Source organism: Lingula anatina, chromosome 9 (genome assembly GCF_051362555.1).
Source record: "Lingula anatina isolate TDL-2025a chromosome 9, LinAna3.0, whole genome shotgun sequence".
Classification (NCBI taxonomy): Eukaryota; Metazoa; Brachiopoda; class Lingulata; order Lingulida; family Lingulidae; genus Lingula; species Lingula anatina.
Window position 1 is genome coordinate 1,877,279 of NC_141775.1, and position 20,289 is coordinate 1,897,567.

At 38.2% G+C, this 20,289-nt stretch overlaps 1 protein-coding gene across 2 annotated transcripts; it reads right to left on the minus strand.

Annotated features, from left to right (window-relative positions):
- Positions 1–1,241: 1,241 nt before the first annotated feature.
- LOC106175443 (solute carrier family 12 member 9) lies at positions 1,242–17,612 on the minus strand. Of its 2 annotated transcripts, none has more exons than XM_024077176.2 (11): positions 16,238–17,612; positions 9,501–9,635; positions 8,512–8,646; positions 7,792–7,949; positions 6,451–6,646; positions 5,632–5,742; positions 5,101–5,212; positions 4,723–4,880; positions 4,403–4,485; positions 3,608–3,925; positions 1,242–3,225 (listed from the first exon to the last, which is right to left on the minus strand). In XM_024077176.2, exons 1-11 carry the CDS (start codon positions 16,578–16,580, stop codon positions 2,068–2,070), a joined length of 2,907 nt encoding a protein of 968 aa, XP_023932944.2. In that variant the 5' UTR covers positions 16,581–17,612; the 3' UTR covers positions 1,242–2,067. The 2 variants fall into 2 exon arrangements, with proteins under 2 accessions (XP_023932944.2, XP_013412903.2); XM_013557449.2 differs by lacking the exon at positions 16,238–17,612 and adding an exon at positions 13,228–13,795.
- Positions 17,613–20,289: the final 2,677 nt, after the last annotated feature.

Below are 20,289 nucleotides of genomic sequence, written 5' to 3' on the forward strand. Positions count from 1 at the left end.
CTTATGTTTTATTTTTCCAGAGTTCAAAATTTATTATCCATTACCGTACTGCACATTTTGCTTTCACCACCAATATGTACTTTCTGATACAGCATAACTTGAAAACCGTACGGAATACAAAAAAACGGAGACCACCACCAGTGTTGGGCTTTACATGCTCTACAAAATGCAAAAAAGAATGGGTCTCTAGCATTAACGGTTCCCGAATTAGAGACAGTTTTCAGTTTCGCCATCTTATGGCCGCTACTCCGGTGAAAATGAACTGATTGACCCCAAATTCACGGAGATGAAGGATGACCTGAAGGGTAACACTTTCCAATAATATTATTGGTTAAGTCTGTGTGGTGTCTGAATAACAGGGCAAAAAATTTTTTTTTCGTAAAAAATTTAATTTTTTTGAAAATTTTGGCCCGTTTGACCTTGAAGTAAAGGTCAAAGGTCAAATCCAAGGGCATATTTGAAATCTACACATATGACTTTTGGAAAGCCGTCTGTAGAAATTTTTCCCATAACCCCTTCCGTAGGGTAGATAATTAGCATTTAATTTTGCCATTTTTGGACAAGGGTGCATTTCAATGAGTGCCACACCCAGACCCCAATACCGACAAAGCCCAAATTTTACGTGGAACGAGTTGAGATTATAGGTGACCTAAATCCAAGAGATGGGTACGGGGGGCCTTACCGCCTAGGAGGAGAAGCGGTAACGGTAGCCGTCCGGCGGAGCCGGCGGAGCCAACGGAGCCAGCGGAACGATCCGGACGGGACCGAAACCATGTGTACCGCCAGCGCTAACGCTGGTGGTACAATAAAGGATTGGTAAAACAATCTATGTTAATCATAAAGAGTACAGGAGGAGACAGGGTTATGTCGGAAGTACCAGTACGCGTCACACAGTAACCCATTGGATCCCCCGGGCCTGCACGAGGGAAGGGGGGAGGGGAGAGAGAAAGGGGGCAGGGTCAATAACCTCCCTCCTCAAGGAAATCCCAGGACCCACCCGTGTTCTAGATAATCTAAGAACTTGTTTCTTTGAATCACAACCTGTGTCACAGGAATGTAAGTGAATATCATTGTCTTGTGGCTTATTACTGATTTGTTTAACAAGACGTAATTAGTAGAAACTGAGCTGAAATTTAAGCCTGAAATTGCCACTCATTTAGTCAATTTTTAAGCTGTTGTAGGACACATTGTGTCTGTACATAAAAAGATAACAAAATATTGAAAATGACATCCAACTACTATTAGAAAAGCAATTAGTTATTCATTTATTTCAAATAGAATGACCCATGGGATAAATCAAACATTCAGTGGATCAGCTGCTGCCACGGAGAATCAACAAGTATCAAATTCTTATTTCTTATATCTCTGACTAATTTTAGATCGCTTTCAAAAGCATATCACTGCACTTGATGTTACAGTTTGTATTATTCATAATCCCATTCAAAGTATGACTTATGTAAAACAATGCTTGGAAACGCCAAGTTACTATGCCTATAGAGTTGCACTGTCTAATTAATTAGCTTTTGTTTAATCATCTATCACGTTTTAGTTTGAAAAACCACATCCTTAATTCAAAGAATTTTCACTATGGAATGAATGAAAATAATATCAAAATATCCAAAAACATAGGGGACTTTGTCTTTAAGATACATTTCAAATACGCAGTTAAAAGAGCATAAATTGTCCTAAATATTTTTGTGAGAAGTACAACATCACATCTTGTCATCTGAGAAAAATCAATAGACGTATGATAATTATCACAGTTGCTGTATAATTTACCTCCTCATATCTGGTAAATAAACTGGGAGGGCGGGGGGGGGGGGGGAATGAATTCAGCCTTTCTTGACTGCTGTGCCATCTACAGTGCTGTTGAAACACCTAGATGCAATACTTGATATTACACGGACAAACTTTTTGTATAATGACAAGTTTCACATTTTTCTGCTTGACACCCCACCCCCATTACAGTGAATATGGCAACAGAAAAGAAAAACTCTGGACAAACATTTGACTGACATAAGGCTAAGACAATATGAAAATTGGTCTTTTCTTGACTAGTGGCTCTTCTTATAGAGTAGTAGAGGTAACAGGATGGATCCCATGTACTAGCACAGTGGGCGGCAAATCGTCTGTCAATATGGCCAACTGTTTTAAATACTTGGTATACAAAGACTCTTTCTTGGGAGTTCTCGGCAGATATAAAAATGTCACTGCAGTATTCCCTTGGTTGCTACTATGTTGTTTGATAAGTTCGTTTAATTTCATTACATACTCGTCTGACACTACAGTATAATCTGTGCTTAATTTCGTTTCCTCTGCACTTTGCTGCGATGTAGCATGATGAATTACAGCATCTGTCCATGGAATGGCTCGAATCTGCCCCAGAATCCTTAGCTGTTTCAAGATCTCTTCCAGCTTCTTCTGCTTTCTGTCTGTATCGGGACCTTCACGTTCAACACATAGGAATATTCGCAGGGTGGTCTTGGATTTCCAACCAGAAACCATGTTGAGAATGCAAGCAAGCTGTAGAATGAAAAGGCAACTCATGTCTAGGTAGCCCGCTGTTCTTGGGTTGAACATATTAACTGGCCAAACATCAATGAATTTGCGATTCTTGGACTTAATAATGGCCTCCTTGTCTAACTGTTGGAAGTGACGACAAATGAAGATGTTTTTGGACATTTTCAGGGTGTCGGCAATCAACTTAACATACTCCTCTGCAGCTAAGGGCTTCCTGTCCCCTATTCCACGAAGCGGAGGAAAAATCTCTGCCACAGGGTCAGTACTGCCTTCTTCTGCGCTGCCGTAAAATGTTCTGGTTCTTCGTCTGCGGTGCACAAGGGTGTCCATAGGAACGCTATCATCGTAGAAACCAAGACAAATGGTATTTGGCTTCATTCCCCCTAACCCTGAAATGTAAACCAGATGGCGCATTCCCTCGCGGACCGACTCTGCCACGGTCATTTCAGCAAAGGCCTTGACCTTGAGACTGTCAATCAGGGCCAACCAGCCGGGATATTCCTGCTGAACCTCGTCGTCTTTCTGCTGGTCAAATTCTCCAACTTTAACATGTCCGAGAACGTATAGGCCACCTTTCTTTAAGTCGTTGACAAAATGGATCAGGTTTATGCAAGAGCGGGGGTTTGCAACCAGAAGCAGGATTTGAGGGCGCCAAAATTTCACATGTTCCTTGCGACTGTCCAACAACAATAAGTACTTGCGCACCTGAAAAACCAAAATCAAAGTCTCACATTAACACACAGTAAACACTTAAAAGCATACAAATAAATAAATAAGTAAATGAATAAATAAATAACAATTCTCATAAGTTGATAAAGTCTTGATATAATATTACAATAACTATTGGACTATTCAAGCATATTTTTTGCTGTGTATGAACTCACCTGATGTAATATGCTGTGTATAGACTCACCTGATGTAATATGCTGTGTATAGACTCACCTGATGTAATATGCTGTGTATAGACTCACCTGATGGAATATGCTGTGTATAGACTCACCTGATGGAATATGCTGTGTATAGACTCACCTGATGGAATATGCTGTGTATAGACTCACCTGATGGAATATGCTGTGTATAGACTCACCTGATGGAAAATCAGCGCCTGACTAATGGATCCCCAGGATGTTGGCCATGTTCTCAGATGCAACACCATCACTAACAACATCAGTATGATGACTGCTACTGCTGCAAACACTGCGTTGATCAGAAAACACATGGCAAGGCATCCCAGCATGCCCAGTAAAGATGTCCACCAGAAAAAGTACTTGAACGTGGGTCTAAAGTTAGGCGCAGATGCCAACTCCAAGGCAAGACAAGCTAGATTGGTGGCTGCGTAGGACAAGAGGAAAAAGACGGACACCAGAGGGGCGATTGCATTCAAGGAACCAATCAGAAGCACCAACTGGAAAATATAGAACATGTGGAACCAATCAAAAACCAGTAACTGTTGGAAACTGGGGTTTGTCTCCTTTGAAATTTTAGTACTGTTGCTAAATGATAACTTATTATTAGTTTTTTTAATTGTTCATGTGATGTAAATATTCTACTGCCAATGTTTTTTTAATAAATTTAAACATTATGTAAGATGCACTGAAATTTTTCTGGAAAGTGCCGTAAAATAATTTATTAGAGCTACGTACTTGTGGGAACAGTACTTTATTATGAAACATGGTTTGTACTACATTTTAGCTTTCACTTAAAAGATCCAAATATTTCTTTCAACATATCTATGCTAATCACTAACAAACCCTCTTAAGTAGCAATATACTAAACACATTCTATAAAAGCAGTGAAAACGATGTAAAATATCTTGCCAATTTTATGTTCAATGTACTCTCAATCGGGTACCAATCATTACATGCCAATCTACATTGCCTACCTGAACTAATAGCCAAGAGATAATGACAGCTACCCAGGGGTTCCCAGATCTAGTGACTATAGTGGCAGGCTTCAACAAGAACCCTAAAAAATATATATAATCACATCAATTTAATGTGTGCATTACACTTATGTATAACAGCAAAATAAATAAATAAACAAATAAAAAGACATTTCCTAGAAATTTCAATACTTTACTCTTTCTCATTAAGTATAACCCCCCACACAAACACCAAAAAAAAAAAAAAAACCTGGAGGAAGATTATGATCTAGAAACCTATTGCGATGCTGTAAATTCATGTAGAAGATGTCAGAACTTACAAAACAACTCGTCTCTTGCCAGGGCTTCCAGAACTCTGGACGCTCCAATCAGGTTACCGAGAGCAGCAGACAGAGTGGCGGCAAATATGCCAATGATTACAAATGGTGCCCAGATGTTCACTTCCTGTAGGTAGCCATAATTATTCCTCAAAAGGTCCCTAGAAATTGGACAAAGAATTTTGGTGAAATTTGAGACACTTGGTAGTTCATTTCGACAGACTATGGGGAAAAAGGAAGTGTCCTAAAAATGTTCAAAAGTCTTAGGAATGCAACTAAATTTTAATTTTAATAAATATTGACAAAATTTTCCTAAAAATCTGACAAAGTTCTCTAAAAATTGAGTAAAGAATTATTTCTGTCAATCATTTAAATAATTACCCTGAGGCAGTGAATGCAGTGATGAAGGCAAGGATGATGTAAGTGGTGAAGGTAAAGCTGACAGCTCCTAGAGTTCCACGGGGTATAGATCTACTGGGGTCTTTCAGTTCACCTATGGAATACATGAATAAAGAGAACAAGTTAATCCACAGATCAAATACGGCGCCACTCACTTGAAAGCGTGCTGAGATTCTATTGCCCTGCCCAAGCTGGGACGGTGTGCATTGGAGGCAGGAAGCAATTGTCAACTGTGCGCAACATTTGATACGCAGTCTAGTTAATCTGTAGATCAAAGACTTCACTTGTGGTTCAAGCTAAACTTTTCACTCCATTTTAAGGGACTGCTTTGGACTTCTCATAAACAAAAGTAGACAACAATTTTGTTTTAAAAGTCAAGGTCAAATCCGGGGCTTAAAATTCTTTGTGTGAAATCAGCCCCAGAAGCTCTGAGTAAGCAAGATACACGTGCACACAAACACATGCACACACACACACACACACACACACACACACACACACACCTTTACCCACCTGACATATTTGAACCATTCATGATTCCTGTGACACTACTAAACAGTACAGCAAACACAATGGCAAAGTTCTGAATCACCTTAGGGTTGGTGTAGTCAGCAGTGTACTTGCCTGAAAATGAAGAAGACCAATCCTTCAGCAAAAAATAAATAAAATAAAAAAATAAAAATAAAAAAATAAATAAATAAATAAATAAATAAATAAAAAAATTAAAAAAATTAAAAAAAAGTTATATAAGAAGCAAAACTTCTTGGTCTGCTAACTTAAGAATAGCACCCTGCAACACTGAAAACAACAACAATATTGAAGTTGGACAAGTAAAATTTTGGTAAATTTCTTGTGTTACTGATAACTGTTTTATCTCCTTGAGTCTAGAAGATGTTTTGGGTTGGTACCAACACGGTATTCTGACTGTAATAAGTACCCTGTTGACTCAAAGAGACAAGTAGGCTAAAACATTTAAGCACAGAGGGAGATAGAGAGTGGCCATGGTCACAAACAGTTGATCTGCAGACTATCTAGTCCATGGATCAAATATGGTGCGACCCACTTGCAGAAAGCTTGTCAAGATTAAATTGCTCTGCCTCTGCTGGGAGCATGGGCATGGGAGGCAGGAATCCATTGTCAAGTGTATGCCATATTTGATCCACATACTGGTTAGTCTGCGAATCAACTTGTTATGAATGAGGCCAGTGTCTTAATTGAAGGCATGGGCTGAGTGTATCAAGTGTCATTCACATAGAAAAAAAATCAGTCCATTTGTACTGACCAGTATAAGATGTTGATGTTTACATTACCTGTGGAACTTGTGGAACTCACCAAATAAATTCTCCATGAAAGTGTGAATACTGTATCCAGTATAATTGTAAAAGACGGTGGTCACATTTTCAGTGACATTGCTTACATCAGGATAAACCAGCGTATTGGTCCGTGGTATAGGAATGGGTATGGGGAGTTCCGAGGCTTGTTTCACAAATGTGCTGATAATAACCATCAAAGTACACAAAACTACAACCTAAAAAGAAAAAGGAACTATTTTTCTGTACTCTGAAGGCATTGCTCAAATAAACAAACAAACAAACAAACAAAATAAATAAATAAATAAATAAATAAATAAATAAATAAATAAATAAATGTGAGATTTCTCTTTCTGTTTGAACATGATGTACTGTGATATGACGTGATGTGGTATGAGGTGATGTGATATCAGATAATATGATATCACTGGTTGGACTTCAAATCAAATCATGACTTTAGGACCACAAATATAGACTAATATGTATATTATACAGAGTTTGTTCGCCTCAGTGTTGGCCAAACTCCCAGACAAGTTGCGTCATTACCAATGTGACATTATTTATTTATAAAATATTCATAGATTACTATGGGATTTCTACCATGGCCCATAGGAGCCTATGCATGCGAAAACAACATGCACCTCGTCTATTTCATATGCTATTAATCCCTACAGCAGCGAAATTGACAAGACCTATGTTGCCTTTGTCTTTTACTACAGAGCTTTGAGCTCCAAAAATGACATGACTGAGTCTGTTTCGCCACAAGATTGACATGTTACGTTTGTCTCTTACTGCACATGGATCTTTGAGCTTCAAATGGCTATGTTATAAAAGGCAATCTTGCATTTAGGGAGCCAGAAAGTTACAAAATAAGCATGACTATATGTCAATTTCGTGTTTTAGACAAATGCATCATGGGTCTGGTCAATTTCCTGTCTATGGGCCTCAGTGAATGACGAACAAGACATGACCATGTGAATTTCGAGTTTTATAACATAGCCATTTCAAGCTCAAAGAGGCTAAGGGTTGTGTCAATCTCGCATCTATGCAGTTCAGTAATTGGCCAAACAGACTCAGTCATGTCATTTTCGGGTCTCAAAGCTCTGTAGTAAAAGATGAACGTGGCATAGGCCGTGTCAGTTCCGCTGATACAGGGCTTAATAACATACGAAATAGATGCAGTGCATGTTGTTTTCGTATGTTAAGGGGCATCTAAAAGACGCACGCGTAGGCTCCTATGGGCCATGGTAGATTTCAATTTCTTACCACAGGAAGTCTCTCTTATCCCTCTTTAACCCCACCCGTTACCAAAGTTAATGAGATCAAGAGCTTAATGTGAATATTGGCTCTGAACAAGACTTACCATCAAAATAAACAAGCTCGTCCTGGCAAACATAGCTCCCCCTATCATGCAGACAATGAGGCAAAAAATCAGCACCACAGTAGCGTAGAGATAGGAGTATCCCTTGAAGCTGGCATTAATGTCGTCTTCAGGAAGAGGTGGATCAAGATTAAGGGTTCCTAATATATCGAAAAGAACACTTTGGTGTTAAAAATGAAAATGTAAAATTTAACAGAATAAGAAGAATTTAAGAGTGCTTATTCATATGCTGGGGAAATGTAATTCAAGGCTATCCAGACAGATATTTCCACTTTACCATCCAGTCTACCAATGTAAAGAATAAGTCAAAGCAGAGAATGTGTAAACATACAAAACAACTCCGTAGGAAAAATTTTAATCTGGTACAGCATTACCTTTTATCAATGATGAGGTATATATCATTGTTGCTTATTATTATTTATAAATGCTAAATTTTATGACCCCATTTGTCACTTTTTTGTCTAAATTTGGTGCAGGTACATAACGTCATATATGTAGAAATACACATAAAATTCAAACAAAATTGATCTTTTATTCCAATATTTGTTTATTTATCTTTCATTCAATCATTTAATATTCAAACTTTGCACCAACTTTTTTTCTTTACTCTTTGACTTTTGGTGACTTCCAAAATCTGTAAAAAATGACGACAAAGGTGCCTTTCTTTTAGTAATACAAGCCATCTTGTTCAGCAATCACTACCTCCAGGTCCGAAATTGGACAGCAAGCCCTCCACAAACCCAGCCACGTACAAGGCAGCTGAGAAAACATTGGCAAAAAAGAAGAGGAGTCCTATGGCCCCTCCAAACTCTGGTCCCAGTGCACGGCTGATCATGTCTGGGAGAGTTGTTAAGGTCATAAAAGGTCAAGTGCTTCCCTAAGTGAAGGGAAAATTTCACCTTACTTGGAAGGACAGGTAAATTTGCAGTTGTTAAGTTATGATTGAAATGATAGGTTTTTTTTTCCTTATCAACTCTGAATCTATGTCGACGTAGAAGCATAAATGTATTTTCTGCCAAAAAAATGTTGCAAGCCAGAAACAATACAAAACATCTTTGAATTTAACAAAAATCATTGTTGGTGGCTTAATCATTAGTCGAAAATAAATGCATCAAATTTTTTCAAGTTAAAGATGCATACAAAGTCAATTTTTTGTCACAAAAACCAACCAAATGCCAGCATATAGTTTCAAGTAGTATAACTAAGAGAATTACCAAAAGGCATTGTTTAATTTTACCCGAAAATGATGTTTGAACAGATTTTTCTGCTGGCATTCTAAGCTGTATGTCAATGGGGCAGGAAAGTAGGTCACGGAAGTATGTTAAATTTACAACCATAAATTTAAAGAAAGGAGCAGTCTAAAGGTCTTTTATGGCTGATCGAGTGATCTATTCAGTTTATCCCTTGGCATGTCGAATTTATTTGAGTCATATAAGAATCTAGTAGAAGTGGTTTACATGTGTTACTCGGAATCCACACTCCACCGATGCTCGGTTCGTATGTACCTTTAAGGTTTTAAAACAGATTCAGATTGTTAAAGAAAGTCATATACCACAGGTAATTTTGTATCAACAATTTATCAAAATAAATTCAATTTTACAAAAACCAAAATGCTGAACATGTAGCTATGATCATCATTAACGTATTGTCATATACAAGTCACTTCAGTGACAGCTCTCATGAAAGGATACAGTAGGCTCCGCCCCCTTCTATAGCACCATTGGTTGAAATTGCACAGATTGACAGCACAGTGAGCAGCAGGATGGTGTAAGCTAAGACGAACATCAATAAGGTCTGCAGCATTCCTGCTTCACCCACAACAAAACCTGAGAACATGGCAAAAACAAGTGGCTATTTATTAAAATGTTTATGAGGTCTACATCTTGTAAAAGTATATAATAATTGGACTAAAGGTAGTTCTCTGTGAAAAAAAAACAAAAAACTTTGCACGACTGGTTAAGATTTTTTTTTTTTTAATCTTTTATTAGGCTTAAGCCCCAAAAGTGATTTTGGACATTTTTGAAACAGTTCCCAGAATCTACAAACAACTATCATCCTGAAGCAAGTACAGGCAAAAAACAGTTTGTGGTAAGCTGCAGAACAAGTTTATAAAAATTTTACAGGCACCATTTCAACTTTACTGGTACCAGTGTCCATATCATAGACCATGATTCATCAGTACAGTAGTTAGTGTTGTATTGCTGGGATATATTCTGATAAAGTAAAGGTCAAAGCCTGCATAATGCCAGTTCTGCCAACATCACACCATATGACTTTAACCTAAAACCAATCTAATCGCCAACAACATACAAACCGAACATTTCAGATAGCCCCAACATGTTGATCACATGTTTGTCCCTTTCTATGCACATGTATTGAGCAGTAAAGTTAATATTGAGAGTCATATTGGCAATTTAAATTGATTATTTTTTTAATGCCATCCCAAAATGGCAACAAAAGAAAACAGAATGAAAAAAAATAAATAAAAGTGTGGGTAGAAAAAATTGATTCAAATTAGGAATTTTATAGTTATGTCAATACCTGTATCAAATCACTGGTATCATCCAGTGATTCCACCCCCCTCACATTCCCCATGCAAATATCAAAGATGTCAGGACCCCTTCTTTTAATCCCAATTTGCAAATATATTACTGATAAATACAGAAAACAAAGCACACACCATCCCATTCCCCCCCCACTCCCCCAGCAAATACATTTCACTCAAAAATTCCTTGTCTTAAGTTTAACCTTAAAAGCTTTTCTGATAACCCTGATGGCTATGACTCATTCACCAGCTTTGCATTTATTATTTAAAATCATGTGATGACATGTCACAATGACTCACAGATATAAATTAATATTTTTAAAAAATTTAAATATAAAGAAAAATAGGATTTATATCATAACATATAAATAAAAAGAAAAAATCAGATTCAAATTGATATTTATGGTAAGAAAAGAACTGAAACACTGAAACCAAGGAAGAATTATCATTATGTTATCAAATAAAGAAACACAATAAGTATTTAGGAAAAAATTTTCAGTGCCTTTTAACACTCTTTTCTCCATCACAAATTCATAACCATTCACAGATTCATCAATGAAAACCATAAACCCATTTTTCAGATCGAAATCAACCTGGAAAATTTCCTTCTCTTAGCTAACTGCTATCATTTCTCTTTTATTACTCTAAAACTACGTGATATATTCTCACACTTGTGTTTTTCTTTAAGTTCTCCAATTTCTGGTCAATTTCATAGCTCTACCCAGCAAATCTACAGTATAGCCAAGCTCGATACATCTTTTTCACTTTTTGTTTGTCCACATAGTTTTTCTTGAGGATGAATATTTCAATTTTGGACTGTGTCAGAATCTGTTTTTGGAAGTTATATTCATGCATAACTGATATTGATACTACCTTCTGTGTATACTATTTCTCATAACATATTTTCAGAAGTAAATTTAATGGCATCATTATCAGTCCTTTGTCAACCTTTTTCTCACGATTGTTATCGGTCATGCACTATGGAGTCAACAACTGAAAACTAGTCACGTGCTACATTCTTGATCGTTTTTTATGATCACTATCAGTCACTTACAGGTTAACTTTTTTTTATAACTACGAGGTCAAAAGATGTTTGGCACCTGCTCTACGCCTGCTAATTTTTCTTGATGATTAATCATCACATAGAAGTGAACAGCCCTATAATACCAGCTCTATGCTTGGATACCTTTTTCCCAAATCAGTATTAAGGGTTACAAGGAGCACAAATATTGGTAGACAAAGCTTGGTGACAATGGCTCTAATTTACTTCCTGATAAAATCCACGGCAGTCGACTAGTTGTCCATTTGAACAAAATACACATTAGTATAAAATGTTGGCTATGTGTTTCTGCTATCATGCCTGTGGAATATTTCCTTTGTTTCTAGGACAAGTGGCACTGGTTTATCTGGGATCAATGTAGTCAACAAAAAATTTGGTCTAAAAGATCTGGTGAAATAAGCCTGTATTGCATAATATATTTCACCTGGACACTGTGACCTAAGCTCACCTTTTGCAGGCTTACATAAGAGCAAACACCTAACAGTATAAACAAACTGAATATCAGCGTTGGTCAAATGTCTTGTGTGTGTGTGTGTGTGTGTGTGTGCATGTGTGTGTGTGTGTGCATGGGTGTGCATGCATGCATGCGTGGACTGTATATGAACTTCGTGCTCTCTCGTTAAATGATTAAAACCCATGCTCTGTGTTGTTCAGTTAAAGTACCCTACTAATACTTAGGCCTAGTAAAGAACACAACCCTTGGTACACTAAGTTTGATCACACAGTAAATAAGTTACTGAACACAAGCTAATATTTTTAGCCACTATAATACCCCATTTCCATAGATTAGATCGACCTACTTTAGATCGACCTAACTCCCTGGGGGTTCACGCTAAATAGCTGTCAGGACACGAAAGTTAATTAACTCCTTACAGCTTGTAGTAGGCGGGACAGACATTTAAGTCGGATTATCTGAAAGTAATCTAGTGAGCCTCCCTGCGGGGATAGATCGATCTAAAATCTATGGGAATAGAGCCTAAGTTTACATCCAATTTGGTTGGAGGCCTTCATCAGAGTGATGTCGATTGATATTGGTATCATAAAAAATTGAAAAGAGCATTTATATGCGAGACGTGATATTTGGTTTTAACAATGGTTGTCTTTATGGCACTTGCTTTAATAAAATCAGTTCTTATCTACTTCTTTCCCCCTGATAAACGGGAGTCAAATTGCACAAAGAATTTACTCTATTTTGGTGTGTATGTATACGTGCATGTGTGTGTGTGTGTGCGCACGCACATGTGTGCGTGTGCATGTTGCAGTGCGTATGTACATTTTTTTTGTACATGTCAACTACCTGGATGGAAAGTGGAAAAATGATTTGTAGATACAGTACATTACATCAATAACATTTAAGTTGGTGAGGGGGGGTCTAGGCAACATTCATTAATGGGGGGGGGGTCAGTTCCATCTAAACATGTTGGAGAAGAACCAGGCACACCACCATGCACCCCTTGCGTTGAGGAATGTGTGTGTGTGTGTGTGTGTGTGTGTGTGTGTGTGTGTACATGCATGTGAGAGCGTGTGTGTGTGAGGGGGGGGGGGGGGGAAGAGTTCACATCACTTCCCTGAAGACAGCCTTGTCAGTTTAATCTTAAGAAAATTCCAGAAAAGCAAAGTGCCTCTTCTGTCTCAACCTCAAAACGCCATGCATTTAAGTATGCTGGTATCTCAACAGTTTAATCACTGCTTGTAAATTAATATATAATGACACAAATCAAGATATATACATTGTAATATACTATAATCACGTGAAGCACGACTGCGCACACAATGAAAGAACATTTACAGTGTGCCCATGACATTAACCTACCTAATCGCAAAAACAAGACTACACTAAACATGGACAAAGCCACGGGGCAGAAGACTCCCATGAAAGTATTCAGCGTCCGTCGACTTCTTCCGTCTGCCGACTCCGCCCTCGCCCCCTCAATCCCGACGTCTGGAGCATCCTGATAAAAGCCGCTCAAACTCCGCTGAATTAGGTTAGCTATGTGAGGTGCATCTTCACCCAGTCCGTGATCAGCCAGTAGATTCTGATCCTCTTTAATTACTCGCCTTAATCGGGCTTCTGATTCAGTTTGAGTCGATCGCCTTCGCGGCATCGAACTCGGCGAGGACACCAGCTTCACCTTGTCATCCATTTCTGCGTCATTCGAACTCGATCCTCGCCAAAAATCCTCCACTACGAGAGGCGCTGTGTCGTCACCTGGATCGGAGTTAACTGACTCTAGGTTCCGCCCTCGACGAAGCGTATTACTAAATGCCATTGTATTAATTTCTACAGCGCATGACCTGACAAAATAGCATGTTTAGAAATGCTGGTAGGCCAAACAAAACGTCATGTGCTAAAGAGCAAGCAGCCTCGTTCTCAGTACAGGTTAAAGGTCAACTTTCAAGACAAGACAGCTGATGTGCGGGAAGAAAGATTTGTAGGGAGAAGCATTGAAAATATTGAAACTGACTCCTATGTTTTACTTCGTGGACGGATAATGAAATGAATAATTAAACTGAAAAATAGGTGATAAGAATTTATGGGGAATTCAATATATTTAGAAGGGAAAGGCTTATTTTTAATTAATTAATTATATTAATTATTATATTAATTAATTAATTTGTTTGTTTGTTTGTTTGTTCATTTATTATAACGTAGATTGAATAAGCAACTCAGTCTGCTAACTGAAATAATTCCACAATGTATGGAGACAATCCAATCATTAAACTTATTTGTATATATATGCTATAAAGTATCACGTTGTACTCTCAATGGCAAGTCTAGGGCTCCAGCATGTAATCTGCATAAACTACACGCAATATAGCCTATAGATATGTAAATACAGCAGTATAGCTACATGTATGTATACTGGTAGGTCTATATGTATGTGTAGTTCATGCCTATAAGGACGAGTGCTACTGCCCTGTTTATTATCAAAATGCTCGTATCTAATCTCCTTCATGATGCCTTTGGTCTCTCTCGAGTTTCTTCTGTCGTAACCCGCTTAAATTGTGTATACAGAATTAATTATTGATTGGCAAAGGGTGCCAAATTCTCATTTATGAATTAATACAATAAAGACTCATTAATAGAAATTAAAAAGATGGTTGCAAAGGCAAATGGCATATGCAGTATGATTGGGCCAAAGTCAGCAAGTTGGGTTACCAACGTTGGTCCAATAACGCCCAAATGACCTGGAGACATTAGAAATTAAGATGTATCTCTGTTCTCAGGGTCCGCTACACAAAATAACTGAAGCTCGGAATTAAACTGGTCTTAATACTGTATTTAGTCAAGAAATTTGACCCAGTTCAGTTCAAGTCACATCTACGATAGTAGTCACCTTTGATAACATGAAATTTTTTCTGAGATTATAGTCACGTTTTTCTGGTTAACTAACAGGGTTTGACATTTCATTTGACTACAGGTGTACTATCGATTTATCTCGGGTCAAAGTAGACAAAATCTGGATCTGAAAGTTTAAACTAGTACGAAAAAAACGCGTTTATTCATCCTAAGTTTAAACCAGTTAAATATTGTGACCATGACTTTCTCCGGTTGTGAATGTATGCACGGTCTGTGTTGCATAGAAAGACGAGACATCAACTCACACTCCGTACCCTGCCTTTCGTGGTGACCATAATTGTACACTGGAGTGTCTATTTTAGTCTAAAGACCAAAGTGCTAACAGTTGGACAATGGAACAAAATCGATAATCACGTAAATAAATAATCTATTTAAAAGATATGTTATGTAAATAAAGGGTCTCATATTGTCAGAGGTCCTCGCCAACTCTGAGGGCACATTTACGTAAGTTCAACTTGCACGGTATGATCATGGTTCATAAATTTAGCACTTCTACACAGAGACAGCCTGCTTTCAGATATTTTCAGATAAAATGGGATTAAAAATAGGAATAAAAATGATGTGAATCAATGATGGCCGGTGGGGGAGGGGGGGTCTGTTGTGCTTTTCAGTTTATTGGATTTAACACAAGCTTTCTCCTCTCCCTCGATCGCCCCCCCCCCCCCCTCCCCAGTCAAACATAATAAGAGCAGGCAGTAGAATAATACGAGTATTAGTAGATTGATATATGGGAATGAGGAAAAGGGCACTAGCCAATAGACGTGTATCAATTCATATTCCACGCGAAAGATTAGAAGAAGCCACAAACGGGACCCCTTGTAGTGGACCATGCACAGCTATCCTTGGGCTTCCGTTCTGATGTAGGTGAGGCAATGGTGCCTTTTACAAAACACACACACACACACACGCACGCACACACACATAAATAAAAGATATTAATAAATAATAAAAAAGAAAGAGAGAGAGAAAGCTCCTAGTAACAGAAAACTTGGGTCTAGAGTCAGTTTTCATCTAACACGAATGGAAGTCCTAGGAACGGAAGTCCGGCCTCCCATATGAGTAGGTACAGGTTAGGGTAAGTTGGCGCATTGGGGACAGAATACGGGACTTACGTCATCCGTACAAAGTGATGGGGTACGGACTACGGTTCTTAGCAGACTACCATTCCTGTCACACCGGTGCACTGAATAAAGCGGCCTATAACGAGTCCTAATTATTTTGCTGTAAAGAACAGGTTTATAAAGGTTTATATATATATATATATATATATATATATATATATAAACATCAAGAGCCGAGTTAAGCCCCGTGTGCAATCTGCAGTCAACTTAGCTTCAATCGAAATGTGAGTAAATATTGGTATATGCAAAAAGAGGATTTATGTCAACTTTTTCGAAATTTTATATCCTGTATATATTTGATGTGCATCTTTAAAAAAAGGTTTCAATAAAACTTAACTCACCTACACGCTGAAACACATTCGTGCTCAGCTGCCCTAGTGCAACGGGGGCGAAAACCCCGCCAAGGGTCCCTAAAACTCTCCCCGCGCTTGGGGGCAAAATGGGCTCATCGTCTTCATCGTGCCTGCCTACCGGGTCGATCAGAACGCTGGTTGAGTCTGATTTGTGCGACTTGCCAAAGGAGTCGTTTGTCCTGAGGTACCCATGACCGCTAGAGAACACGCCCGACGCGTTGGAGATAGTGTCGGGAGCCGTGGCTCCGCTGCAAAAATTGACGCTGTCCTCTGCGCCGTTGAGTTTTGAGTAAGAGACGCCGTTGCCTACGCTGCCGTACTTCCCAGACATTTTGATGCTTTCTTTTTATAATTTTTTTTTCTTTATTTGATCCTTTTCTTTTTCTTCCGCCTCCTTTCTTCTTTCTTTCCTTCCTTTCACAATTTGACTCTTTGTTCATATGTCTGTAAGAATATCCTGTTTACAACTGATGTGCTTGACACTAATCCAGTATTATTATATAAGTGTACTAAGTATATCTAAGTGATGCCCCTGGTCACGCTGTAGATGTGTGCATTTTAATTGGTTTTCGGTTGATTTTCAACTAGACGGAGCCGCAAAAGCAACACCATTCAAAGGCTATCAATAGTACAAAAATCGATAACCGTTCAATATTCGATGCTGCTTGTCGAGTCAGTTCAATTCAAGATTAGATGAAGGTCTAGCTGCAGAAAGCACGGACCTCCTGTTTTCAGTTGCAATCAGTAAACTAGCGTCCACCGAACTGATTTTAACTGAATTTTAACGGCGCCGTGGTCCTTTACTAAAACATTTGCCAAAGCAGAGAAATGACTGTCCATACAGTATGTAGGCCTACCCATGCGTGTTCCCAGCCGTTAGCCTTTTGTTTTGTGCTCATTGAAGTCACTGTCACAGTCAGAATCGAATCTGTTCCCAACGCTCAAACAGATGCACTTTTTCACTCTTTTCTCTGCAACTTTTGTCCACAGTTTATGTTGATGTCATGACGTTAGGCGTTGCGCGCCAGTCTAAGCCTTGGTGAATATGCAGCGCTGGCAAGGAAGCACGTTTAAACAGCTAGGCCTAGTGTCTCGTTTCAAGACCGCAGATCGACCTCGGCCTGTGATTGACAATGACGCAGAATGCAGCAGTAAGACTCCGGTCACGTCCTGTCAGCGGCTTTCCCCTCTAAATAGGCCTATACCCGTATTCGAGATGAAGATTACTGTTTTATGAATCAGTTAGGTTTTCAGGAAGTCTCGGGACACGACGGATACATGTAGCACAGTTTAGAGCCAGCAATTGTTGGTCGCAGTCAGGTACATGGAAATGGTAGACGCTAGTCTCAAATCTGACCTTCTACCCAAAGATACGCAAACCAACGGAAACAAATCTGCAAGGACCGACTAAGTACATTAGCAATCTAGTTAATATGGTGCATCCAATCTATTAGACGTTAAATATTAACTAGTCGGGTCTCCAAAATTATGCTAATATTTATCTTTTACCGCGTAATTCTGACTGCATGGTATGTCACGAGCATGCAACCAAACGGCAGGGTGATGAGTAACAATAACTGTAATTATCTTAATGATAGTGAAAACACCTGATATTCGCCTAAATATTTCATTTGGAATCCCTGAATTATTCACCTACCGGTTTAAGCAGGTAGTGCATTTCTATAAGCATGCCCTTTTGTCCCTTAATGCGCTATACTTCACATGTGACATATTTTCTAGTTATCTGTATTAAGCAGGTTCACCGCACGTGATGTTGAGGGGACGTTTGCTTAGATAAGGGCGTTCAGTTGGAGGGTCTGAGGTCACCGGGCACCTTCCACAGGAGAAGTGAATCGGTTAAAACTAAAATTTCTCAGTGAAATCACAGGGATTCTCGCACGCTTAAGGGAATCATTCGCTTTTTATACTAGTGTGCCAACGTTGAATTTGCTCTGCTTGCATGTCTTTTAGAGCTACCTGTCTTTCCAAATTTAGATCTTTGTAATGATTACCTCCCCCCCCCCCCCAAAAAAAAAAAAGGAAAAAAAAAGAAAGATAATAACCTTTTTTAATTTCCTTCTGAAATGTACAGGAAGACATGGCCGTCTACTTAATTGGTCAACCATTCATAACTTACCTGTTTGATTATAAATGGCATAAAGGCTTGGATTGAAATGCTATTTTATCGAGCAAAATTTCTTTCCGGATTGGATACCTTTAACCTTTGGTGTATTTATGGCATGGCAGGTGCAAATCCTTACCGCGGAAGCATTGGACGGTGGCGCCACCAAGAGTTTTTTATTATGAACCTTTTTGACAGTGCCTTCATAAATGATGATTATGTCTTTCTAATACAGATTATAAATAATAATAATAATAATAATAATAATAATAATAATAATAATAATAATAATAGTAGTAGTAGATGTGGGAGTAAAAGATAATACAGAAATAATAAGCTGTCGCATCAAAATACATTGGAGTGATTTGCTAATTACTCGAGCTGAAGACGTTACAGCAAAGTTATTTTAATGAAAACTGTAACATCGATTTCAAGCAGATCTCCAATATCAACACAGTTCTTACGCCTACTTTATAACAATAATCCGGCGCCCGGGAATTTTCTCAGAAGTCTTACTTCTGATTTCATCAGCAAAGAGGCGAAATGATTTTTTTCATCAAACGAACATCGTTGTCATATCGATGTTATTATGAAAAACCGCTGGGTTGAAAGATTTAATAAAACGAAACAACGGGCTCAGCGCTCCCAAACAAAAAATTAAAACCAAACACTGTTACGTGATAGTCCTCGTCGTCAACCACGCCTAATAATATAATGAAAGTACTTTAACGATACTTATCTACCGAGTTACGTCGGAAACAGGTCACTATCTCAAGCAATGAAATAGAAATTAACGATCAACGCTTGGCCATCCTATCTGCAGCAGCAAGTGGTGTGGTAATTAAAGCAACAGAAAAGCAAGTCTGTGTTCTTAAAAGGTTAATTTTTATTACAATAATATGACAAGTGAGATAAGTACATGTTACCGTACATTTATGTCACGTAAAAGAGTAAAAAGCTGCTTTGCCAAAACAGATTGAGGCCTTTATATTATAACGTATCGAAACTACGTAAATCGCATCATATATCAATTTGTATCACTGAAAGGAAGGAAGGAATGCACAATGGTAGTTATTACTTACAGCCACACTTTCTTACTGAAAACATTCACGAATTTTACCTGTTTTTTTCGGAGCTGGTTGTGAGGTGAGGTACATGTAGTAGTAGCACAGGGTGGCTTATGTTAAGAAAGGGAAAGTATTCGACAAAGACGCTATTGACCATTTATACCCCCCCCCCCTCAAGTCATTAATTCCAACCTTCCCTTCACAGTCTGCCTCACTAATGAGAATGGTCTATTTAAAGAGATACTTTGCACAGGTATGGTCTCACGAAAACCAACGCTTCTCACTGTTTCCAATCTCAAATTTCTAAGCAATCGTCAATAGGCCTACACATTACTGTGTCAAGACAATTTAACATTTTATATTATTAAAACTGAACACAACAGTCTGTTCAATAATGGTAATATTATATATGTGTAAACCATGAGCAAATTGAATAAAATTACGTGTATATAGCTTATAGACTATCTTTCATTACACTTCTTGTAGAATTCTAGGTACTTATCCCAAAAAATATGTGACAAAAATGCAAAAATCAATAACTCTAGTGAAAAATAATCCTTGAAGTTTCGAAAAGCCGCTGTTCATTTTTCGAGTAAAACGTTCATTTTATTTAGCGTGAGCCGTGTCGATGGACTCTCGTTTTATATGAGATACGAATAAAGATTTTTTTAATGTAATTAGTGATTTGATGTTTTTTCTCGTTAACTGGGATTATTACCCTACTCCCCTTGGGGACCACACAAAATACACGCAAAAACGTACAGTATATGAAAAAACATAAAGCGCGAGTGCATGAGAACGTACAGAACGCTTCATTAATCATCCGCGGCAGGTAACGACAGTCTTGTTAA